Source organism: Oncorhynchus keta, chromosome 25 (genome assembly GCF_023373465.1).
Source record: "Oncorhynchus keta strain PuntledgeMale-10-30-2019 chromosome 25, Oket_V2, whole genome shotgun sequence".
In the NCBI taxonomy this organism is placed as follows: Eukaryota; Metazoa; Chordata; class Actinopteri; order Salmoniformes; family Salmonidae; genus Oncorhynchus; species Oncorhynchus keta.
In genome coordinates, this window is record NC_068445.1 from 3,925,343 (window position 1) to 3,949,000 (window position 23,658).

At 47.4% G+C, this 23,658-nt stretch overlaps 2 protein-coding genes across 13 annotated transcripts in view; one reads left to right on the top strand and one right to left on the bottom strand.

Annotated features, from left to right (window-relative positions):
- Nucleotides 1-5,375, top strand: part of slf1 (SMC5-SMC6 complex localization factor 1) — a 36,992-nt gene extending 31,617 nt beyond the window's left edge. For 3 of the 4 annotated variants that reach the window (XM_052478515.1, XM_052478514.1, XM_052478516.1), the window contains exon 18: nt 4,536-5,375. In XM_052478515.1, coding sequence (XP_052334475.1) covers nt 4,536-5,062 — 527 coding nt within the window. In that variant the 3' untranslated portion in view covers nt 5,063-5,375. The remainder of the gene's footprint in view (nt 1-4,535) is intronic. The other variant, XM_052478517.1, reaches the window with a different exon arrangement.
- A 2,300-nt stretch (nt 5,376-7,675) lies between these two features.
- Nucleotides 7,676-23,658, bottom strand: part of LOC118358022 (multiple C2 and transmembrane domain-containing protein 1-like) — a 213,395-nt gene continuing 197,412 nt past the window's right edge. For 8 of the 9 annotated variants that reach the window (XM_052478509.1, XM_052478513.1, XM_052478508.1 and 5 more), the window contains 4 exons: nt 20,992-21,101; nt 20,451-20,560; nt 19,217-19,314; nt 7,676-10,622 (listed from right to left, as the gene is read on the bottom strand). In XM_052478509.1, the coding sequence (XP_052334469.1) occupies nt 10,551-10,622; nt 19,217-19,314; nt 20,451-20,560; nt 20,992-21,101 (390 nt within the window). In that variant the 3' untranslated portion in view covers nt 7,676-10,550. Of the gene's footprint in view, nt 10,623-11,028; nt 11,910-19,216; nt 19,315-20,450; nt 20,561-20,991; nt 21,102-23,658 lie in introns of those variants that run through there. The other variant, XM_052478507.1, reaches the window with a different exon arrangement.

Genomic DNA, 23,658 nt, shown 5'->3' on the forward strand with positions numbered 1-23,658 from the left:
CTCTTTGCTGTATTCGTCTAGTCATAGTTTTTAAACATTTTGAAATCTCACGTGATCAACTTTGCTGTGCGTTCGAGGCTTCTTGCTTTTACAGTCTATGGCGCGAGGAAACGGTGCAGATGGTGATCTGGTTGTTCAGCGGTTAGCCTATAGGTACCCTTGATTTGTTCTCTCTGGGCCTGTCGGGTAGGCGTTCTACCTTCAGACTTTGTCTTCCTGGCGCTAGGGCTGCTGAATCAAGTGCTCCCGCTGCCAACAAAAACAGGAACGCAAGGAGTTTTTGTTTCACAGAAATGTTTGGCGATCAACTAGGGAATGTTTGTAGATCGACCAGGTGACCACCGCAAATGTTCTCATTGATGAAACACTATCTCAATGCAGTTTTCTGTTCCCCAAATTAAAATGTGTTTCGAACAGAGTGCACAACATTTTTGTAGGTTTCACCATTTCTAAAAGTTAGGAAAAAAATGGCATTGTTTAGAAAGAGCACAAGGACGAATTGCGTGCACTTCAGGGTAGGCGTTCTAGCACGTATTTGCATATTTTCGTTAGGGAACATGTTAGCTCGCTAGCTAACATGCTCAGCTCTGCCCACCTCCTTGTGTGTTCTGCCCACTATACTTCCTTTGTTCCCATTTGGAAACTACGCCGATGAGATATCTTGGGTTAGTTACGGTTAAACATTTTGGAGCGCGTGTGTACAGGTAGACCGACACAGCCAGGCAGGATAGAAAGACCACCATAGAGACAGACCGGTCTCTGCTGAAACCCCCATCCCCCACTACGCCTCTCTCTGTTACTCCCCGTGTTGTGGCCTGTCTGTCAGGCAGTTTGATATGGCGGTAGAGCGGCGCGCAGGCCAGGACCACGTCCTGCCTCGCCCAGCCTGACACGTCACTCACAACTGATGTTTTTGATTTGGGCCCAGGCCTCTTTTGCATGGAGTAGGGAGGGGAGAGGGGGAAATTAATCAGCTCGGGGGGGGGGTGAGAGCTCAGTTCATGGAGAAAGGGGGAGCAGAATAAGTGGGGGGTTGGTGGCTGTGCCCATCATACCCGACTGTAGGTTTAGTATTTGGTTTCCTGTATTTCAATAAGTGCCCTGTAGTTAGCAAGCATGTAGGGGAGGGCCACAGGATGTTTCAACAGAATTTACAGTCATGGATGATGGTGCACTCCTTTGCCAGGGATTTTTCACACACAAAAACACGTATCGTTGAAGGCCACTTGAGCTGAGCCTTCATTCTGTGGACTGAAAGATATTTTTAATCCTTTTTGGAGAAGAGTTCCAAAAAGTACTCAAGAACATGTCCTTCTGCCATTGAAATGTTAATTGACGGTTTGAAAGGCACATGCAGAGCACAACCCAAGGTTGGACCCCTCACTGAAAGCTACAGCTATTGTGAATACAATATTCCCACTTTGGAAGTCTAGTTTTGAGGCTCAAAACTGGAAGAAATGTGTGAAGATTGCCCATTCCTCACATACAAAAATTCTCTCCCCCTCTCTTAAACTTGATAGACCTGGCAAATACTGTGAATGCTTCCCCTCAAGGCCCAAAGTCCTTTGCCTGAGCATGACATGACTGACCTGAAACTTCATAAGCACTCCTTTTCAATGGGCCTAATGGCAAGGCCAAATAAACCTGGAGTGGTTGGCTATTATTACCTGCTTTGTGTAAAGAACTCTTCTCACCTCGCCTACCTCTCTCTTTCCATCCCTCTCTCTATTTCTCTCTAGAGCGGCTTTGATGGAAACCGTGCTCTTACGTCCTTGACTGCTGCTCCCTGGATGACCTCTGCATTGTAAATGTCCCTGCTAATGTAAAAGTTTATGTAGATTAACGCGCCAATTTATGCAGATTGAGTTTTTGCCACTTGAGCTTGAAGCACTAAAAGGTAGATGAGAGCTGACCTCCCGTGGTACCCGAGTCATGTGCTTTACTTTCGCTATTCCTCCGAGCGCCAGAGCTGGCTAGACGTATTCGAGAGGGAAAAAGAAACACCTCTTCATTTGCAAGCTCCCTTTTCTCTCCACAAGTCGTGATGGCCACCTTAAAAAATTTTTTTTTTTAAAAAGGGGGTGTTCCCCTAAAGTTCCATAATAAATAACATTATTTAGCGTGAGTACGGTATGTATTTACTATGTGTGCGAGAGCGCCAACCAAGAATTCCAATGTATGTACTGTATTTATTTTAATACCTAGATAATGAGCTACTTGAACTTGCTGAATGCCAACTTCCGCACGCAAGGTCAAGAGCACCATTCGGCGTATTAAATCGTAGGACGAAAAGAGAGCCCCCCTTTTTTAAGCCTGGTGCCGCCTCTGCACACGCGCCAACCGCAATCCAACGACGGGGACGGCGATTGTCCTTCCTTTACCCGTCCGGTTTCCCAAACCTCAGTGTGTCTGTCAAACAGAAACTGCTGCCTTTCAGACTCTGCGGCGAATCGTCAGAGAGCTCTAAACTAGCTCACAAGTGGCGGGAACGTTGCCGAGGTTGAGCTGTCAAGTGGCATCAAGTGCAGTTTGCCATAGGAACTTAGGATGTCTCAAAGGGCGCACACTCGGCCTGCTCCACATCGGCCAAGTGTGCGTGGGCTTTTATTATGAACACACAAAGGGAAGAGGAGAGCGGGAGAAGACAAGAAAATGTCAAAAGTACTTTTAACACATTGCCCAACGACACACAGTGAAACTGGCTTTGCGTGAAAATACATTTTGTGTGTACGTATGTGTGTACGTATGTGTGTACGTATGTGTGTACGTATGTGTGTACGTATGTGTGTACGTATGTGTGCACGTATGTGTGTACGTATGTGTGTACGTATGTGTGCACGTATGTGTGTACGTATGTGTGTACGTATGTGTGTACGTATGTGTGTACGTATGTGTGTACGTATGTGTGTACGTATGTGTGTACGTATGTGTGCACGTATGTGTGTACGTATGTGTGTACGTATGTGTGTACGTATGTGTGTACGTATGTGTGTACGTATGTGTGTACGTATGTGTGCACGTATGTGTGCACGTATGTGTGTACGTATGTGTGCACGTATGTGTGTACGTATGTGTGTACGTATGTGTGTACGTATGTGTGCACGTATGTGTGTACGTATGTGTGTACGTATGTGTGTACGTATGTGTGTACGTATGTGTGTACGTATGTGTGCACGTATGTGTGTACGTATGTGTGCACGTATGTGTGTACGTATGTGTGTACGTATGTGTGTACGTATGCGTCATGTACTGTCCTACTGATGTCATATATGAGCGAGGGGAAATGCGGTTCGTGACAAGATCAAATCGGTCTCGTGTTTTGAACCACAATGACTTTATTGTCCTCCAGTCTCATCATATCGGTTTCCCAACCCTTAGCAATGCCTCTCAGTTTGATTAATCTGCACTGACACAGCCTAATGTGTTACATAAGCATGTGTAAACCTAAAACTCATATTAGGTCACTATCTCACTGAGTCCCCAAACACAACCACAACGTGACCAGTTAATCGTGTCAACATAAGTTAGCAGTAAAGTGAGTTGAATGCCCTGGCTGGCCCTGTGGGTTAACAGCTGTTCTCTCTCTGTCTGTCTCGCTCTCTCCACTATATACATCTAAAGCAGTCCCATTAGCCCCCATGGAGTTTTACACTGAGTATGAAAAAACATTAGGAACACCTTCCTAATATTGAGTTGCACCCTCTTTTGGCCTCAGAACAGCCTCGATTCGTCAGGTCATGGATTCTACAAGGTGTTAAAAGCGATCTACAGGGACGCTGGCCCATGCTTGACTTCAATGCTTCCCACAGTTGTGTCAAGTTGGCTAGATGTCCTTTGGGTGGTGGACCATTCTTGCCACACATGGAACATTTTGATTGTGAAAAACCCAGCAGCTTTGCAGCTCTTGACGCACTCAAACCGGTGTGCCTGGCACCTACTAACGTACCCCGTAGTAAATCTTTTGCCTTGCCCGCTCTGAATGGCACACATACACAACCCGTGTCTCAAATGTCTAAAGGCTTAAAAATCCTTCTTTAACCCTGTCTCCTCCCCTTCATCTACACTGATTTTGAAGTGGATTTAACAAGTGACATCAATAAGGGATCATAGCTTTCACCTGGATTCAGCTGGTCAGTCTGTCATTGGAAAGAGTTCTTTAATATTTTGTTTACTCAGTGTATTTTCATACTTACGCTTCTTTAAATTGGCTGCCCAACCGTGCGTTCGTTGTGTGTCATGATTTCATCACTGATGCTTCTCAGGCCCTAATTGCACATGTATGCAACGTTTCAAAAACATTACCATGTTGTCTTAAGAGTGGCACTGTTTTAATGTTGTTTTATGAAGTTGAATTCAATTTGACTCCCTATTGCTCAGTCATACGATGGTGTAAATATGGTATTAATAGCAGTAGTTGAAATGCCCAAAATATTGAAAATTGCAACGAATGTAGAAACTAACTAGAAATCTAAAGCAATCTTGTTGGGGTCAAGATGAACGGTTAAAGTTGAACTCTGTCTGTCTCTGTCCTGCAGGCTCTGAGCTGCTGCAGCAGAGGGATGGCCGTGGCCGGACAGCGCTGGACCTGGCCTCCACTGTCACGCTGAGGGAGGAGCTTCAACGCAGCGCCCTTGCCGGAGATGCGGTCCTCGAGGCCCTGGGGTCAGAGGTCAGAGACCTACCCTTCCTGGAGGCCTGCTCCTGCCTGCTGACTTGCCTGCTTCTCACCTACCAGCTAGAGAGGGCTGTCCCCTTCCCTCCCCCCTTCTCATCCTCCCAGGCCCAGGACAGGCCTCTCTCCCTGGGGGTGAAGCTGGCCAGAGCCTTGGAGAGCCACTCTGCCCGGAGGCTGACGGCGGGTTGGGGTGACCCACGGCTGGTGCGCCTGGCTGAGGACATGGAGACCGCGTTGGGGGTGGAGGAATGCCTGGCTCAGTTGTGCCCCGCTATCAGGGATTGCCAGGGCCCACACACACGCCTCCTCATCACCCTGCTGGAGGAGATGAAGGCCCACAGAGCAGCGCTTCCCTCTCACACACACACTGTGACACACACACTGTGACACACACACCAGACTGATAATGGACATTGACTGCGGCCGTTATTCAATCCAAGGCACGTTATAGAGCAGAGCACTATAAGACTTTTAAAGGTACATGGACAACGTTTCCTGTGAATGTGTCGAGGTCCCTGCTCTATACCGCACCTTTTGAGTGAATTGTGACGTGCATAAATGATTGTTGTTTACATTTGTATTCACGTTAATCATGTGACATTACACTACCACTGTTAAGTATTTTATTTTATTGTTCATATACATTTTCATGTTAACACTGTTTTTATAGATTTTGAATAAATATGTTTTGTATTGAGAATTGGTACAATATGTAATGATTCACAGCGGCTGCACAACCTCCTCATATGGATGCATTCAAGGGCAGGTAGTTATATCCTAAAGGATTGGTAGGTTTAACCAATTACATCAGCCTTTTAATTTTTTTTTAACTATGGGTCGGAAACCCAGTGAGTCATCATGGGTATGTAAAAAGTGGGTCGCTACTGGTGGAGTAAAGCGGTCACAATAGGGCTCTCCTAGGATGAGAAGATCCACTCCCCCTCACCTTGAACCTTCCCTCCAATCTGTTATAGATTAGCACACTAGACAGCTGATTTTCAAGTGTTAAAACTGCCCTGGATTTAATCCCAGCCACAACGGGCAAATTCAGTTTGTATTACCTGGTGACCTGGGTGGGTGGAGATTTTACCATGGAATGGTCTAAAATAAGCAAACTCCTCCCAACCGGGTCTATGGTCAATGCTAAACTAATCTTGTTCTAGAGGAAGCTCCGCCTCGGGCTGAGCAATTGTGATTGGTTGGATAAAAGCTCTGGTCCCTCCCTTTACGCATATTATTTGACAGACATTCTTAAAAATATCTATATTTATTTTAAGACTCATATTGATGCCATAAGTCAATGGTGCCACGTGTCAATTATTTTAGAAGGTGGGATAATGATTTTAATTATTTCACCGTCTACACTTGTAATGTGTGCCTGACAACCTCCAGAGGTGGCCAGGAAGATCCGATCAATGTGTATTTTGTCTGCACCTGTCTACAAATGTTGCCACAATCTGTGGACAAGATCAGGACAAAGGACAGTTATAAACAGCTCTTTAGTTGCAACACAACGGATGTGGCTTTGACTCCCGTTAAGGCCACATATAAGCTGTGGTGTAGCCACGGGTTGACGTAGCCACGGGTCGATGCATTCAAGGATCATGAATAGAAAAACGACAGTACAAACTCAGGACGCAGGTGAAAGGTAAAATAAATACTTTTTAATGACAAAGCTCTGTCAGAGCATCTAAATTACTCAAACTGAACCAAAGGCCTTCCTTCAAAAAGAAATGGTTTATGGAGAGTCCCAATGCAGTGCAGGTGCTGCCAGTGTAATAAGGCCACTCAGGCCAGCGACACTTTCTGCAGAATTGAATGTTGTGGAACGTTCAAATAGTCTATTTCTATGTCGATCAAACATGCCTCTCTGGCACGTAGAATAGGGAATTACATTGGCTCTGTCTGCAATGTAGTTGGAAGCGTCACATGTGCATGTGATCGTGCAGCACGAGACAGACACGAGACAGACAGTCTTATAGACAGTCTATAAGCAATAACAATAGTACTTTAATAAAGAGCTTAATCCGTTACAGGGAATGACAAATGAATCTCAAAACAACTCAACAGGACTCAGATCAACATAATATTGGCAGAGCTACCCATGCTCTTACCCCAAATAGTCTTCTCCCATGCAGGGGAAGCTACAGTAACCTCTAACCCTGTAAGGCTATTCACTTCTTTATAGTGGCTGGTACGGGTCAGGAGTCTTTCAAATAAGCATCAACTCACTGCAGTATCACCTACTGGGGCTTCCAGTAGCAGTTCTACCGTTGTGAGAAACCATGCTGCTTAGCATTCGATTGAAAGGGCAACAAACTGAGGTGCGTGTCAGTTGAACATGCACCAGCACAGGCACGTACGCACACACACTCACCAAAGGTCTATCTTTCTATTTGGCAGTGGAAGCATCTATTGAGCCCAGATGGGTCCTGCCATGTTTGGTCACGTAGTGTCCTGAGCTTGGGGCACAGGACAGAGATGGAAGAGGGGGGTGACCAGGAGTAAGACTAGCCCAACTCTGGGTGCTCAAGAATACAACCTAAAATTAGCCTGGCCACACAAACTACTTCCTGAGTGGGGAACTGCAATAAAGAGATGGGTTTAAACTTTATACTGTAGCATGTGATTGTGTGTGTTAGAGGGAGCTAGCGATTACATCCTGATATGTGAGGATGATGTGTGTTTGTCAGAGGAGCAGAGACTAATAGCCTAGTGTTCCTTCCTGACCTCTTCTTGTGGAGGGGAGTACCACTGGCTGGGTGCGCATGTCGTCATTTATGGGGCTGTGAGGAGTGATGTACAGGAGTTTAGATGGAGGAGGTTCAGACAGTGGAGGGACTCCCAGACTAATAAATTATCCGGTCAGAGGATTCACACAGGGGCCTCAAGGGCCCTCCCGGGTGGTATGCACTTCAAACCAACCTTTTGTGTAGCTGGCTATGTATTTGTCTTCGTGAAGCTCAATGCCATTTTGGCAATGAATGAAAAATCTACAAAGATGATACAAAATATTTAATCTTTTACAAGTTTTTCCAAAATAATCGACATACATCTGGTGAATTTATTGGTCGTATTAGATGCACATTATTTTCTCATAACTTTCAACCATTGGCCAGGACTAGGAGAGTGAAGATGATGTCACAGGCAACACTGTGGACGAAAATACCTCGGAGAGCAATGACGAGCATACACCGATACAAGATCATCAACCGACATTAGACCATTTACAAGCATATTATGTACATCATTCCAAAAGAAGTAAGTAAAAAAAAAGAGGGTGCAAATAAAAGTGCCATTTTCCTTTATGCCTGTCAGATGATAGATTCTGTTTAGCATTTTTTTTCAGTCGCGTCAAATAAATCACTTTGGTTTGCTTGCATACATAGCCAAAACAATGTTATAAAACTTAGAATATTTGGATATAAGACCACACACAATATACCCACCACAGTTACTGTAAATAATACCACGTACAGTAGTTCACACATACATATTCAGGTTTTCAAACTGTCCCCTTTGGGCAATACAAATAGACACGAGTCTGCATTTTAGAGAGGATGATATAACCCGTGTAGGTCCTACATTCCACGCAGCATGTTATTGTATTTCAAGTGCATCTCTCGAAACAAACCAAACCAATGGCCTTCCAAAGTGGCAGATCTACACTTGTTGAAGTGTAAAGGACGGAGGGAGGGAGGGAGGGAGGGAGAGGGGTATGTGGAGGAGATGAAGGCCCCTTCAGATGTAGCCTACGCTGTGATCTTTCAACAGATGCTTTCGGGAGACACCCAGGAGACGTTCCCTTCAGACAGGGCCACGATCCTAACCGCTGACGAGGGAGAGAGGGAGAGTGAGAGGGATAATGGGAGGGCTTTGGAAAGAGGGTGCGCGCGCATACACACGCAAAGCCCTGCGGTCTCTGGCCACCCGTCGTCGTGTCTTGTCACACAGCGGCTAACTGGCTGCTCGTCTAACAGTCGACCTCTCCACCAACAAAACGCAGCATCTGGCCCTACAAGTTCACAGTCCCATCCACATCACTCTCCAGAGCCAGAACAGACAAGACAACTCCAGAAACATGCACCCATGCACATTTACATGTGCACACATGTAGCATACACTCCCAGCATACACACACACACACACACACACACACACACACACACACACACACACACACACACACACACACACACACACACACACACACACACACACACACACACACACACACACACACACACACACACACACGTGCAGTTTGCTTTGCATAAACACCCCACTGGGCGGAGACGTCAGTTCAACGTCTACCTTTGATTTACCTTTGGTTCAATTGTCAACTAACCTTTTGGACTGAACTGACGTGGAGGCAACGTTGATTCAGCGTCATCGCGTAGCATTGTTTGGGCTGAACTGACGTGGAGGCAACGTTGTTTCAGCGTCATCGCGTAGCATTGTTTGGGCTGAACTGACGTGGAGGCAACGTTGTTTCAGCGTCATCGCGTAGCATTGTTTGGGCTGAACTGACGTGGAGGCAACGTTGTTTCAGCGTCATCGCGTAGCATTGTTTGGGCTGAACTGACGTGGAGGCAACGTTGTTTCAGCGTCATCGCGTAGCATTGTTTGGGCTGAACTGACGTGGAGGCAACGTTGATTCAGCGTCATCGCGTAGCATTGTTTGGGCTGAACTGACGTGGAGGCAACGTTGATTCAGCGTCATCGCGTAGCATTGTTTGGGCTGAACTGATGTGAAGGCAACGTTGATTCAAACTGTTTTTGCCCAGTGGGACACATGCACACACATATACACAAACTCGTCCCTTGAAAGAGAGATCATAGTTGAGCAGGAGGTGGGGCAGATGGAGATGGTGGCCAGCCTGTGGCACAGTGTTGGAGAGTGTGTGTGTGCCCACTGAGGCAACATGTGGAGATGAGAGGAGAGGAGACCAGCCTTTCAAATAAGATTACCGCTTGGGCTGCCTAAGGCCTGCCTGGCGATTCTGTCTGCACAGGGTGACATCTATATTAGCTCAGTGGCACAGCAGAGATCTACACTTGCCTGCCTCTTCTGGGGGGAAACGACACCCTGTTTCTGAGTAGAAAAACACTGATCTGCGCTATTGATGGTCGTGAAGACCGGAAGAATGGCATATCGGCAGGACTGCAGCAGTCCTCGGGTTCCATTTAAAAGAGGATTTTTGAGGTTTTTGAAGTTATCATTCATTTGGATAGTCAAGGACCACTGGAACAGGGTGATATGTATTTAGGCCTAAAAGCTGAAAAGACAATTAACATTTGACCTCTTAAAATACACCCCCCCCCCAAAAAAATATAATAATTTAATCCAAAATGTAAATACAACAAAAAATATTTACAACATTTTGTAAAATAATGAATAAATAAGCTCATTTGGGAGTTCAGATTTGGAAAAGTAGACCATCCATTCTACCTGGTTGGCGGCTTTCTGACTATGATAGGGCTAAATGATATGTTCCTTACTGGGGAATTGTGTAAAAAATGCCTGAAACCTCTTCGGCTGATCTCATAACTGTCACACAGTCGAGCATGACTTGTACATCTGTCAGACTGGTACAATGCTGTAAACACCTGGGTCTGGAATGGTCCGGTCCACTTTCATCCAGGCTCATCTCTAAACTCAGAATTTACGATTTTTCTCTTGCTGTCTCTTTCTACATTGATAATTACACTTCGGAAGCCTGTACATGTATATATAAAGTCAGTAGAAGAGGGAGAAAGAGGAAAATATGAAAAAATGAGAGAGAGAGAGTTGAGGAGGTCCAGACCAGCCTTCCTCTGCTCCTCGGTGTCGGGCCGTTGAGGGAGGGAAGATTCCGTGGGCGGACAAAGCCAGCTACCCCGGGTTGTTTTTCTTTCTTTTATTTGGACTATGACTGAGATCCAGTTTCAGCTCTCGGTACTGCACCTGTTAAAACACACACGCAGAAAGAGAGAGAGAGAGAGACAGAGACAGAGACAGAGACAGAGACAGAGAGAGACAGAGAGAGAGAGAGAGAGAGAGACAGAGAGAGAGAGAGAGAGAGAGAGACAGAGAGAGAGAGAGACAGAGAGAGAGACGAGAGAGAGAGAGAGACAGAGAGAGAGAGAGAGAGAGACAGAGAGAGAGAGAGAGACAGAGAGACAGAGAGAGGAGAGAGAGAGAGAGAGAGAGAGACACAGAGAGAGAGAGAGAGAGAGAGAGAGACAGAGACAGAGAGAGACAGAGGAGAGAGAGACGGAGAGAGAGAGAGAGAGAGAGAGAGAGACAGAGAGAGACAGAGAGAGAGAGACAGAGAGAGAGAGAGAGAGAGACAGAGAGAGAGAGAGACAGAGAGAGAGACAGAGAGAGAGAGAGAGAGACAGAGAGAGAGAGAGACAGAGACAGAGAGAGAGAGAGAGAGAGACAGAGAGAGAGACAGAGAGAGAGAGAGAGAGAGAGACAGAGAGAGAGAGAGAGACAGAGAGAGAGAGAGAGAGAGAGAGAGAGAGAGAGAGAGAGAGAGAGAGAGAGAGAGAGAGAGAGAGAGAGAGAGAGAGAGAGAGAGACAGAGAGAGAGAGAGAGAGACAGAGAGAGAGAGAGAGAGAGAGCGGGCAGTCAGGTGGGGAAAGTGCAGGATGCTGGGATAGAGTCAGTGAGCACCCTGGGCAGGCTCAGTGTGTCCGTCCAGCTGTGTGGAACAGTGGCCTGGGGGGAAAGGATCACACAAACAAACAGAACAGGGCAAAGGCTCATGGGAAAGCTTGGAGAGAGTACAGAGCCATCCCTGAGTGCACGGAGGCTATGCAGGAAACACAGGTTAACCCTTCACGAGCTACTCCAGTTTAGGCTCTAGCCTCAGTGTAGCAGTGTGTTGTGTTGCTCCGTCTATAAGACCCTGCAATATGCAATGCTAACTGTATTCACCATGCCTAGGCTTGACCACGCAGTGCTTTTGGAACTGTACAAGTCTGATTTATGAACAAGTCATATCGAGGCCAACTACACACAGCCCCCATTCAAATAAACACAATTAATGATGTTCTCCACCTCCATCGGCTTTGTTCTCTACCAGACAAGGACCAGACAGTCGTAACACAGCCCTGTCTCTGAGAGGCACACTGAACAAACTCCACCTGTGTGTCCAAAACATCATTTGGCAAGAAAGGTCAAATTGGAGATTTTCTCCCATGCTTATATTCTCTAACCCAGAGGTAACCTAACCAGTAAAGATTCTATACTTATGGAGAGAGAGAGAGAGAGAGAGAGAGAGAGAGAGAGAGAGAGAGAGAGAGAGAGAGAGAGAGAGAGAGAGAGAGAGAGAGAGAGAGAGAGAGAGAGAGAGAGAGAGAGAGAGAGAGAGAGAGAGAGAGAGAGAGACAACGAGAGAGAGAGAGAGAGAGAGGAGAGAGAGAGAGAGAGAGAGAGAGAGAGAGAGAGAGAGAGAGAGAGAGAGAGAGAGAGAGAGAGAGAGACGAGAGAGAGAGAGAGAGAGAGAGAGAGAGAGAGAGAGAGAGAGAGACAACGAGAGAGAGAGAGAGAGAGAGAGAGAGACAACGAGAGAGAGAGAGAATAACAGCAATCGTCAGTAAGACAAAAATAATGGCGTTCCAAAAAAGGTCCAGTCACCAGGACCACAAATACAAATTCCATCTTGACACCGTTGCCCGAGAGCACACAAACAACTATACCTACCTCGCCCTAAACATCAGCGCCACAGGTAACTTCCACAAAGCTGTGAACGATCTGAGACGCAAGAAGGGCCTTCTACGCCATCAGAAGGAACATACAATTTGACATACCAATTAGAATCTGGCTAAAAATACTTGAATCAGTTACAAGAACACATTGCCCTTTATGGTTGTGAGGTCTGGGGTCTGCTCACCAACCAAGAATTCACAAAATGGGACGAACACCAAATTGAGACTCTGCATGCAGAATTCTGCAAAATTATCCACTGTGTCCCACGTAAAACACCATATAATTCATGCAGAGCAGCATTAGGCCGATAACCACTAATTATCAAAATCCAGAAAAGATTCTACAACCACCTAAAAGGAAGCGATTCCCAAACCTTCCATAACAAAGCAATCACCTACAGAGAGATGAACCTGGAGAAGAGTCCCAGCAAGCTGGTCCTTGTGTTCACAAACACAAACAGACCCCAGAGAGCCCCAGGACAGCAACACAACTAGACCCAATCAAATCATGAGAAAACAAAAAGATAATTACTGTACTTGACACATTGGAAAGAATTAACAAAAATAACAGAGCAAACTAGAATGCTATTTGGACCTAAACAGAGAGTACACAGTGGCAAAATACCTGACCACTTGTGACTGACCCAAAATTAAGGAAATCTTAGACTATGTACAGACTCAGTGAGCATAGCCTTGCTATTGAGAAAAGCCGTCGAAGGCAGACCTGGCTCTCAAGAGAAGACAGGCTATGTGCACACTGCCCACAAAATGAGGTGGAAACAGAGCTGCACTTCCTAGCCTCCTGCCAAATGTATGACCCTATTAGACACACACATTTCCTTCAGATTACACAGACCCACAAAGAATTAATAAACAAACCCAATTTTGATAAACTCCCTTATCGACAGGGTGAAATACCACAGTGTGCCATCACAGCAGCAAAACTTGTGACCTAATTGCCACAAAAGGGCAACCAGTGAAGAACAAACACCATTGTGAATAGAACCCATCTTTATGTTTCTTTATTTTCCCTTTTGTACTTTAACTATTTGCACATCGTTACAACACTGTATATAGACAAATGCATTTACTATTTTGGAACTTCTGTGAGTGTAATGTTTACCGTTCATTTTTGTTGTTTATCTCACTTTTGTTTATTATCTACTGTACTTGCTTTGGCAATGTAAACAACAACATCATAAATCAGGGGGGTCATTAGTGTTTTATTCGTTACCATTGTTATTGTTTATTTTAAATCGGGCAACAAATGCAGGCTACAGTGTTTAGCTCGATGCCTCGCCTCATACTAATTATGGTCCTGTATGTTGAGGTGGACAGGGAGTCATATATGACATGGATTCGGTAATGGTGTGTTTCTGCAGCACACATTTTCTTTCATCGACACAAAGGAATCGTCCATTAAACATGACGGTGGGTAAAAGCTATCAAAAACAACTCTCGGAGTTCCGTTTCCAACTCAGTAATGGGTGTTCATGCATAGTGGCTTGTCACTCTATTTGCCCCTCACTCACAGAGACAAAGCCATGCAACACACAGAGACACACGACGCTGGCATCCCTGAAAGCCTGAGGTACACTACACTCCACACTGACTGACACCCTCTCAGATTCGCCAGACAAGTGACGGACGTCATCTAAGCGTTCCCCAGCTCCAGTGTGGTCGCTGTTTGCCGCGGCCGGAACACAAGAATCTCTCATCGTGGCTGTCTGAGAGCGCTAGCTAGAGCTTTCCCATTCGTCTCCTACCGCTAAACAGTGCCACTTCACCAGGCATTGTCTAACCTAGCCTTCATCTGTCTCACAACATGACTCAAGGCACATCACACGGTCATTGCATTAACCCCCCCCAACCAGCCACACACTGTACGCTATTTCATCACCCCTTCAACAGCGGTCACCACCAATGTTTCACCCACAAAGGGATCGGTGACTGGCGACCATAGGCTCCTCCTCTTCGCATTGCTAGCACAGCAGACAGGGCTGATTCAGAGTCGCTGTCCACTGCCTACAAGCAGAACATCTGACAAAACACTGGATCAATTTACAGCTGAACAAATAAGGTTGAGTGAATGGGCATTGTGAGAGAGGTCCGGAGCGGAGGAACTAGAAGAGTGGTCCTGTACATCTGTACTGGTTCTGGTGATGAGCACAGATCCGGGGAGAGAGAGAGAGACAACGATAGAGAGAGAGAGAGAGAGAGAGAGAGAGAGAGAGAGAGAGAGAGAGAGAGAGAGAGAGAGAGAGACAACGAGAGAGAGACAACGAGAGAGAGAGAGAGAGAGAGGGTCCGGCCACATAACAGTGGGGGTGATGACAGATACTGTTCTCATGTGGGTGGGGATAATTTTCTCGTCTGGCCAACTGAAGCAGACACTGGAGCAGAAGCCCAGGGGACACAGGTTTTATATGGCCCTGTCCCATCTGTTCTGCTGCTGGTATGCAGGGCTGCACTGTGTCAGTCAGAGTTTCATTATGGGAGCTTAGGGGGCCGTCGCAGAGCTGGCGGGATGCCATCGTCGGGTGAGGCTGAGATCCCGCCATGTCCATACGTGAGGGAGTGAGGGAGTGAATGAGTTCATGAACGAGAGAGGGAGTGAGTGAGTGAGTGAGTGAGTGAGTGAGTGAGTGAGTGAGTGAGTGAATGCACATTTTTGGGGGTGGGACAGGTTCACTTTCAGTGCTTTGCCAGGAGCCATTCTGGTTACTTTCTGGAGCACAGTGACAGTCCTTGACTCCTGAGTTCTGTTGTTCATATATCATTGGACAACATTGGGCATATTTTCAAAAGCATGCAGGGAGTGAGGAAAAAGCCTACAAAGTATCTGAAGCAGGATATTGTGAGATCACTGCCTGTTAGTGCCCCATTATAAAATAAAACGCCTACAACCCAAAAAAAAAAAAAAAAAGATTTAGTAATTTGGGAATGTCTGTTGCCATTCAAATCAAAATCAAAACTAGACAAACAAAAGTTTGCATTTTGGGAGAAACTAGTTTCCTTATCGTAAGGAGGGAACCACACAGAAGAAAAGGAAAGGGGGAAAAACAATAATAGCTCAATCAAAAAAAAGATCTCTTTCAGAAGAGCTGCCAGGGAGAGACGTTCTCCCACACGTCACCTGTTCCCTTCCACCTTCCAGGTGACAGGCCCGCCGTGCAGCACTCGCGGCGCCGCTCGCTGGTGCTCACGCTCACCCTTCCTAATAAAGCTACACCGCCCCGCACAAGAAAACGTGGCGAGCTAGTTAAAGTCAAAAAAGAGGAGCGGGAGAGGAGCTAGTGAGAAAAAAAGAAAAAAAAAGGGGTAAAGAGAGAGAGGAAGTGGAAAAAGGTGACGACAGTGAGCTAGCAATTTGTTTAAAAACAAAGTGTGGAGCACAGAGATAACATCTTTGGGAGACAGTGGGTAAAAGACCTGGCGCTGCTCAAAGGCTGCTCCACCCTCGCTCCTCGCCACCCGCCCTCCTCTCTTCTCCCCCATGTCGACAGTCAAACTACAAAACAGCCTTTGAAGTGTGCACTGCGGAGGGGGCGCCGCGCATACCAGAGAGCATTTTGTTTAGCAGTGTCAGATGGTGGCGGCGTCCCGGGACCCGGTGTTCCGCACGGCTCTCTCTCTCTCCCTCTCTCCTGGGCGGGTAGCGGAACGGGAAAAGGCAGATATAAGTAAGCCAATGAGTGGAGGCAGAGAGGGCGTTTTAATGATACACTACACTATGCTGTTTCTACAGTGGGGGGGAAAGCTGCTGCAGGCTTCATCTTTTGTGATGCCTATAACCTTGCATTAGGGGTATTAAACGGTGCCAAAAACAACAGCCAGCGCACCGACACCCATAAACAGGGGACTCCACGGTACTCCTGTTGAGTTTTCACAGAGAAGAAGCATGTCAAGGTGAAAGTAGGCATACAGACAAAGAACAAACGGAGCATTTTCCCGGCAAGTTTGTAGGCTGCTGAGTGGAGACTAATTGCTTGCTTCAAGTGAAAGATTGAAATGTGTCCCAGGGACGATGAGGGGGCCTGTGGCAGAGCAGAGTGGAAGATGTGATGGATGGTATTTCACAAGTAGCCTCGGCCCTTTTCAGTCCCCTACGCCCTGCTTTTGACCTCCTGACCTCTGGGATCCCCTCCTCAGCAGCCAATAAGAGCCATCCTCAAAATCAAGATTGTTAAAATAAAAAAATTAAAAAAATCCCCAGCCTGCATTTGGAGTTCAATGACGAGTCGTGTCTATTTCTGTGGAGGGGTTTAAAGTAAACCTGCTACTTTACGCTGGCTATAAAGGAGCACTTGCTATGCTAATTGCTATCTTCCTACTTATGCAGTCCACAGCTCACATGGCTAATGGCATCATAAAGCATGCTGGTACACGGAGCTGTCCCAAATGGCAGGTTGGAAATACTTAAGTTGATTATGTCTGTTGGCCTCGTTTAGGGCACATGAAAGATTCCCCTAGCCTAGAATGCAAGGTAGCTTACTCTGGTATAGAAATCACAGCCAGCCAACCAGAGGGGGAAGTATACAAGGCAGTTATTATAGTTACAGCCTATGAAGAACATTAAGCCCGGAGGAAAACGAAGCAGCTGACAAGGTGAACTGGCTAGTAGGTAGAGGTTTCAACCAATGTACCCCCCTTTGTTCTGGTCTTTAAAGGGGGTTCACAGTGCTGTTTGAGGCCCAGGGTCAGTGAGCTGAAGAGCACATTTTTATAAAGGCCCCCCTGTAGCTGTAGTGAAAGTGCACTGTTCAGGGTTCACTAGAGCTGAGGGAGTAGCAGACATCCAGCCCCGCCAACCCAACCGCCAGCACTTCCTGAGCAATGGCCGCCTCGTGAACAATGCTGCAACTGACGAGCAGCAATATGCTGCTTGATCCATTGCTCTCGAAACACAAAACACACACCCACGGACAATCTCGGTCTCTGTGAATGTACACATGTCGGCAAATCAAATAAATGTGAGAAGCTATACAACAATAAACACATATGCACCTGGGAGACCACACGCACGCACGCACGCACACCCAGAGCGAGAGACAGAGAGCGACAGGGAAAGAGACTTCGGGAGATAGAACGAGAGAGAGAGAGAGAGAGAGAGAGAGAGAGAGAGAGAGAGAGAGAGAGAGAGAGAGAGAGAGAGAGAGAGTACAAACGTTCTTCCACAGAAAAGACACAGAGCATGCCAACCTGTGGCGCAGCAGCCTGTCTGCCCTTTGTATGTAAAGTCATTCGAAAGCCATCAGTCCCGGCTGCTCCAAAGCACCTCTAAAATGACATGGAGCGCCGAGCTGGCCCTGCCCTGGCCTCAGAGAGGGCCAACAGGGGGACAGCGTGGGAGGTGTAGAGGGCCCTGAAATAGCACTTCATTTGTTATCCGCAGAGCTGGCCGGCTGGAGACGCGCCGGGGAGGGGATGCTCCATTTAGGCCTGCGGCCCTCCAGCCTCAGCCTCCCCTGACCTGGCCCCTGCAGGCCCCTGTGACCCAGAAACACAGGCAATGTGGGGAACCCACCACCGGAGGCAGTGCAGAGGAGAGAGTACAACACATCGGAGGAGGGCAGAACGTTCTGGTACGATTTTAGCCACGGAGCTCGCAGTGTTCTGCTTCTGGAGCGGAGAACCCAGTCCGGTGATCAGGAAGTTATATTTGGCTGGGAATAGTGGTGTGAGACGAGGGTGTCGCAAACCTGGTGCTGAAACCTGTTACCAATTAACCCTTCAGCAGCAGCAGTAGTAGCAGCAGTAGCAAGAGCTCCAGGGTCCGTGGGCTGTGTGTCTGTGTGTGTGTGTGCATGCTTTCGCCCGTGTGTGTGTTGGCGTACGCATGTCTGCCTGTGTGTGTGTGTATGTGTGCACACGCGCGTCCCTGAGCTATCCCGACCAGCCACCCCTCATTAAGGGGCTCGTAAAGCCCTCCTACCTGCCGGCCCCTCCGGCTCCAGGTGTGCAAGGTAGCTGCACCTCAGCAGAGGGCCACCTTGGCCTCATTTGGGTCGGGGCTACTTGCCACTGGTATGGCTCTGGAATACCGTAAAACAGCACGGGGCGTGCTGGGGGCGGGGCTGGGGGCGGAGGATTACGACCCTGTAAAGATCAAAGAGGTGGCGGCCAACAGGCGATCAAAGGGGAAGCACCGATGTGGCAGGGGATTGGGTTGGGTGTGCGTCTGCTCTCAGCAGCCCTGAGCACCAGGCATTGCTTAGCGGTCACAGAGGACGCCGCCCCTCCCGCCCGCATAACAGGCTCACTTTCACAAGCTGCCGTTTAATTGCAGTTAAACAGAGGCAGCACCTTGGCTGGGCGCGTTAGAGCGTCGGAGTTAAGAGTTTATCAAACCCCACCGTCCTAACCCAGCGACCGCAGCGTTAATCTGATCTCACGGTTAATGTGGAACTAAACCGCGTGAGGGTGGTTAAACTGTTGGTTTAAATCTATAATGACTTGCTCACAACAGCATCTCTATAGGAGCCACTTCTGGATGGATTCAATCAGTCAGCCCATAAAGGTCTTCACTCACTTAAACATTATTCATTCTGTGGACGTGGAATGAAATCAGGAAGTATTGAGCAGGAAAAACACTTCATAGTGGTTGAACAAAAATGGTCATGTATTGTTTTCCAGTATGTGATAGCAATAAGGCAGTCTATATAAATCACTATGGTAAAATCACCATTAGAAGGGACATCAGTGAATACATAGGTATGGCGGGAGAGCGAGGGAGAGAGAGAGAGAGAGAGAGAGAGAGAGAAGAGAGAGAGAGAGAGAGAGAGAGAGAGAGAGAGAGAGAGGAGTGGGAGCAGGAAAAGAAGGGACGAAATCACACCCACCACTTGTATATCTGAGGGGACTCTGGACAGGAAGTCCAGGAGCTCGTTGTTGTCAATGTTGTACGGGTCACGGAGCTTCTTGGTGAATTTATTCACCCCTGCAGGCAGAGGGGGAGAGAGCTGTTCAGCGCATGGGTCACAAGAGCTCGCCTACCTTCTCTTTCTTTCTCTCTCTCTCTGGTTCACTCACACTATCTTTCTCTCAAACTCCTCTGTTTCACTCACACTATCTGTCTCTCTCTCAAACCTCCTGTGTCTCTCATACTCTCTTTCTCTCACACTATCTTTCTCTTTCTTTCTCTCTCTCTCTTTCTCCCACACTGTCATTCTCATTCTCTCAAACTCCTCTGTTTCAATCACACACTATCTCTCTCTCTCTCTCTCTCTCTCTCTCTCTCTCTCTCTCTCTCTCTCTCTCTCTCTCTCTCTCTCTCTCTCTCTCTCTCTCTCTCTCTCTCTCTCTCTCTCTCTCTCTCTCTCTCTCTCTCTCTCTCTCAAACTCCTCTGTTTCTCTGACACTCTGTTTCTCTCTCGATCTCTTTCTCTCACACTCTCTCTCCCATGCTCTTTCACTCTCTCTCTTTCCCCCTCTATTTTCTCTCCTTCTCTCGTTCTCGGTCTGTGTCATCAAAGCCCTCTTTGAGCCCTTCAAGGTAACTCAATGTGTTTCAGAAGACGAGTGCAGACGCCATTAGAGACCAGAGCTCCCCTCTCCACCCCTCAAGGAGGTGCTGCTCAGCTCTGTCTGAAATGCTCCCTGAGCAACTGTGCCATGGAAGTAGACACCAACCCACATGGCAGGGTCAATAAAGGAGATATAATGATTTTCCATTCCCAATCTAGCCCACCTTTCCGGTTACATCACATAAAGGGACCGTAAACAAAGAACTTTAGGCTTTATAGAGCATATATAAAGGCTTCATAAGCCCTACATAAATCCTCTATCCGCATACGTCATACACTATAAACAGTGTATAAACCTATACAGTGCGGCTTTTGTCACATTTAGCAAATTCAGCAAAGGTACTACACAGTTCCATTGTAGTCTTACAAATGTATATTACTACTGCGTTTATAAGACAATGGTACAGTACCTCTGGTGAATGGCCAAATGTGACCGAATGCACCATGTATGTTTACGCACCCTTGTGAAGCATTTATGTAGTGCTTTATGCAGCCTTTCTGTATGCTCTATAAAGCCTTTAGAAGGTGTAACTTGGTTTCAGGCACTCACCCCAGGCCAGGACAATGTAGCGTAGGGGGATATAGTAGATGAGCACAGTGGCCACACACAGTGCAACGATGGCCAGCCAGCTTAGGAAAGGCACTGTCCAGTTAAATGTGCTATGGAGAGAGTGGGACAGATAGGTATTAGCCCTGAAGGAGAGAGAAAAAAACCCGAAAAATATTCAACAGTCTAGACTAAACACTTTTGGTCGAGACTCTTTACTTGGGGGGGACCATGCATCCTTTAATTCTCAGACATTGCCCTACAAGTGAAACTGACTTGGGAGTCTCAATAACTTTACTGCCTATCCTCTATCCTGTGTGTAGCTGAAATGCGTATGTGTGTGTGTGTGCGTGCATGAATGGGTGCGTGTGTGTACGCGCGCATGGTGTGTGTGTTCCAGCCAGCTTGGCGGGGCTGAGTAAGATGTGACAGGGGGGCGGTTGGTGAGGGCTAGCGATGCCGACAGCGCTGGCACGGGGAAGCGGGGGGACGAGGGAGCATTGGAGGAGCGGGCCGGGCGCCGAGGAGGAAGCTTACGACTCACTTCTTTATCCTCTCGCCGTAGGAGGCTACTTCATCCAACGCATTCTGCACACTGATGCACACATCCTGGATGGCATACAGCTTGTTGATGAAGCCCTTTCTCTCCGGGTCCTGCAAGGACAGACACAGAGGAGGAGGAGGAGAAGGAGGAGAAGGAGAAAGAGAGAGTGAGAGCAAGATAGAGAGATAGAGAGAGAGAGAGGAAAGAGAGAAAGCGAGCGAGGGAGTGAGAGAGAAAGAGAGACGGGCTGGGCACGTGCATCTTTCAACAAAGAAAACATTTAAAGAGCGTCAAAGACTTGAAGCGGGAGCCAAATCAGGAGAGATTCTCCTCCAGTTGACTGACTACTCTCTAGGCTGTAATAGAGACAGAAAGTCAGCAGAACGAATCCCAATGTTTTCTCTCTTACAGCGAGGACACGGGGAAATCTGAATATGTGAATAAGGGGGGGAGGGGGGGGAATTTAGTTGAATGCCAAATGGATCCATCAATCTTTCTAATGCCAAAGACTGGGCCCGCTTTGTTGTTGGCAGCAAACTGTGATGTCACCTCCGGTGACATCATTATCATCGTGAACGCCGTCCGTGCCGTGACGAGTGCTTCCTTCTCAACATTTGACTGTTGAGAACATCAGCAGGCCCAAAATGGACCACAGAGTTACGCGTCGGGCCAATGGAAAAGCCCCCAGTTACGTGTATTAGAAAGAGTACAAAAGAAGTCATGCAACAGTCAATGAGCTGCTGTAGGACTGACCGACAGAACGGACTGGGACAGGATGTGGTGACTGACTGACGGAGTGAGAGTGGGTGAGTGAGTGAGGACATAAAGACAGACGCAGACTGTTGTGGTGGGGGTGTGCACATGCTTGGAGGAGAGGGGGCCGCAAACCAGGGCTCTCTGTCTTTGTCTCGGGACAAAGACAGACTAAGAGCATAGCACTGATTCAGCATTACACCACCACAGTGACCTGTGACCTTTCAGGAAGTTCACTTGTAGTTTGTAAAGATTAGTCACCTACTGGCAAGGAAGACCAGATCAAGTATCACCATCCCTGTTGATTGTCAGGCAGGTTTACGCAAAACCACTTATTTTCAAACCCACTTTACACATCATGGCAGTATTTGACATCAATGAATGTCCACCTGTGTATGACAATGCTACAGTTACACACTCTGGTCATGGCCTTCAATAATCAAATGAAACAGCCACATCCTAGAAACAACAAGAGGCTAATTCATCTCATTAAAGAGAATTAGTGGATCTTTTACCCACCAGGCCCCAACCCCAAATCCTCCCCAGAGCTCCCCAATCGCTCCCCTCCATCGCAACCCTTGTCCTGCTCTCCCTGCTCTTCCTGTAGGATCAGATATTTGAAAAATGAACCTGGATGCAGCCAGCAAAAACCACATGGCCTCCTCGAAAAACCACACAAGACAAATAGATATAATTAGACAGTGTCCCAGGGTTATTTTTCTTTGCAAATATTTCACAAACCCTCTTTCTCCCCCTTTCCTCAGCCCCCATCTGTTTTGTATTACTGGGCCCAACAAAGCCCCATGTCCATAGTCCATTGTGATGGGTTGTGTTGGGCTTTGTGTTCTGGGCCTGGGGAGTGTTCTCGGGGCACCTCTCGGGGCACCGGGGAGAGTGTTTTGAAGGACAGTCGAGCGGTGTGAGAGAGCGAGTGGGGGCGGAGGGGATAGGTTAGAAGTCAGAGGCGCATAAACCATTGCCACATGCCCCTCGAACTGTGGGCTGACTCCTATTTCCTGCCTTCAAACATAGGAGGGAGGCAGCAAAAACAGAGCCAGGGAGAGCCTTGTGTTTTCCTGCTCCCCAGCAGTCACATATGGACTAGACTAGAGCAACCTGCTCTAGAGAGAAGCTTGATACGAACAGCTGGCTCAGCTGTGGCCAAGTAATACGCCTCAGAATGACTTCACAGTACCTTTAGTTACATTGTGCTGCCTTCACCTTGCTTTTCTTTGCCCCTTTGCTGTTGGTAACCTTGACATCCATTGCGACCTTGCCAATGCACTAGAATGTCAGCGCCGAGGGAAGCGTTGCTATAGAGTGTAGAGTGCATCTGTCTTGGATGACAGCGCCATTCACAGATCATTGCGAAGGTCAAAAGTTGCCTGTGTCGTGTCTTCAAAAGTGTGCGTGTTGAAAGAAGGATAAAATGCAGACTCGTGTCTGCTTCTCAGATAAGGATTTGACTTTGACGTTTAATGTTGGCGCCCTTCCCATTTTGAAAATGTATTTCGCGCGTGTATGTAAATGATCCGGCGCCGGCAACAACAACAAAAAATAGTGTAGCGTCCGCTACACGTCAGACATGATGAAGTTCAAACAAGTCAATCGAATTGTAGGCTTATGTCCTATTTCTTGTCGGTGTTGTACAATTGCATGTCTTGATGAGGCTATGCCATCGCTAACCCTACTTAACAGTTATAGGCCAGTTTGATGCCAGATGAACCTGGCCTACAACAAGCTGATGTCACACTTGTCATGTGGTTTCCATGGCCTGGTCAACAGTGTAAGTGTAGGCAGATCCCTAACGCTGAGTCCTGGTGTCACATACCAGGCCTATTCACACCTAACAGGAAGACAAGCTAAGGACAGAGGGAGACTGCGGTGCTAGACCTCCCAATGGTAACCAATTGT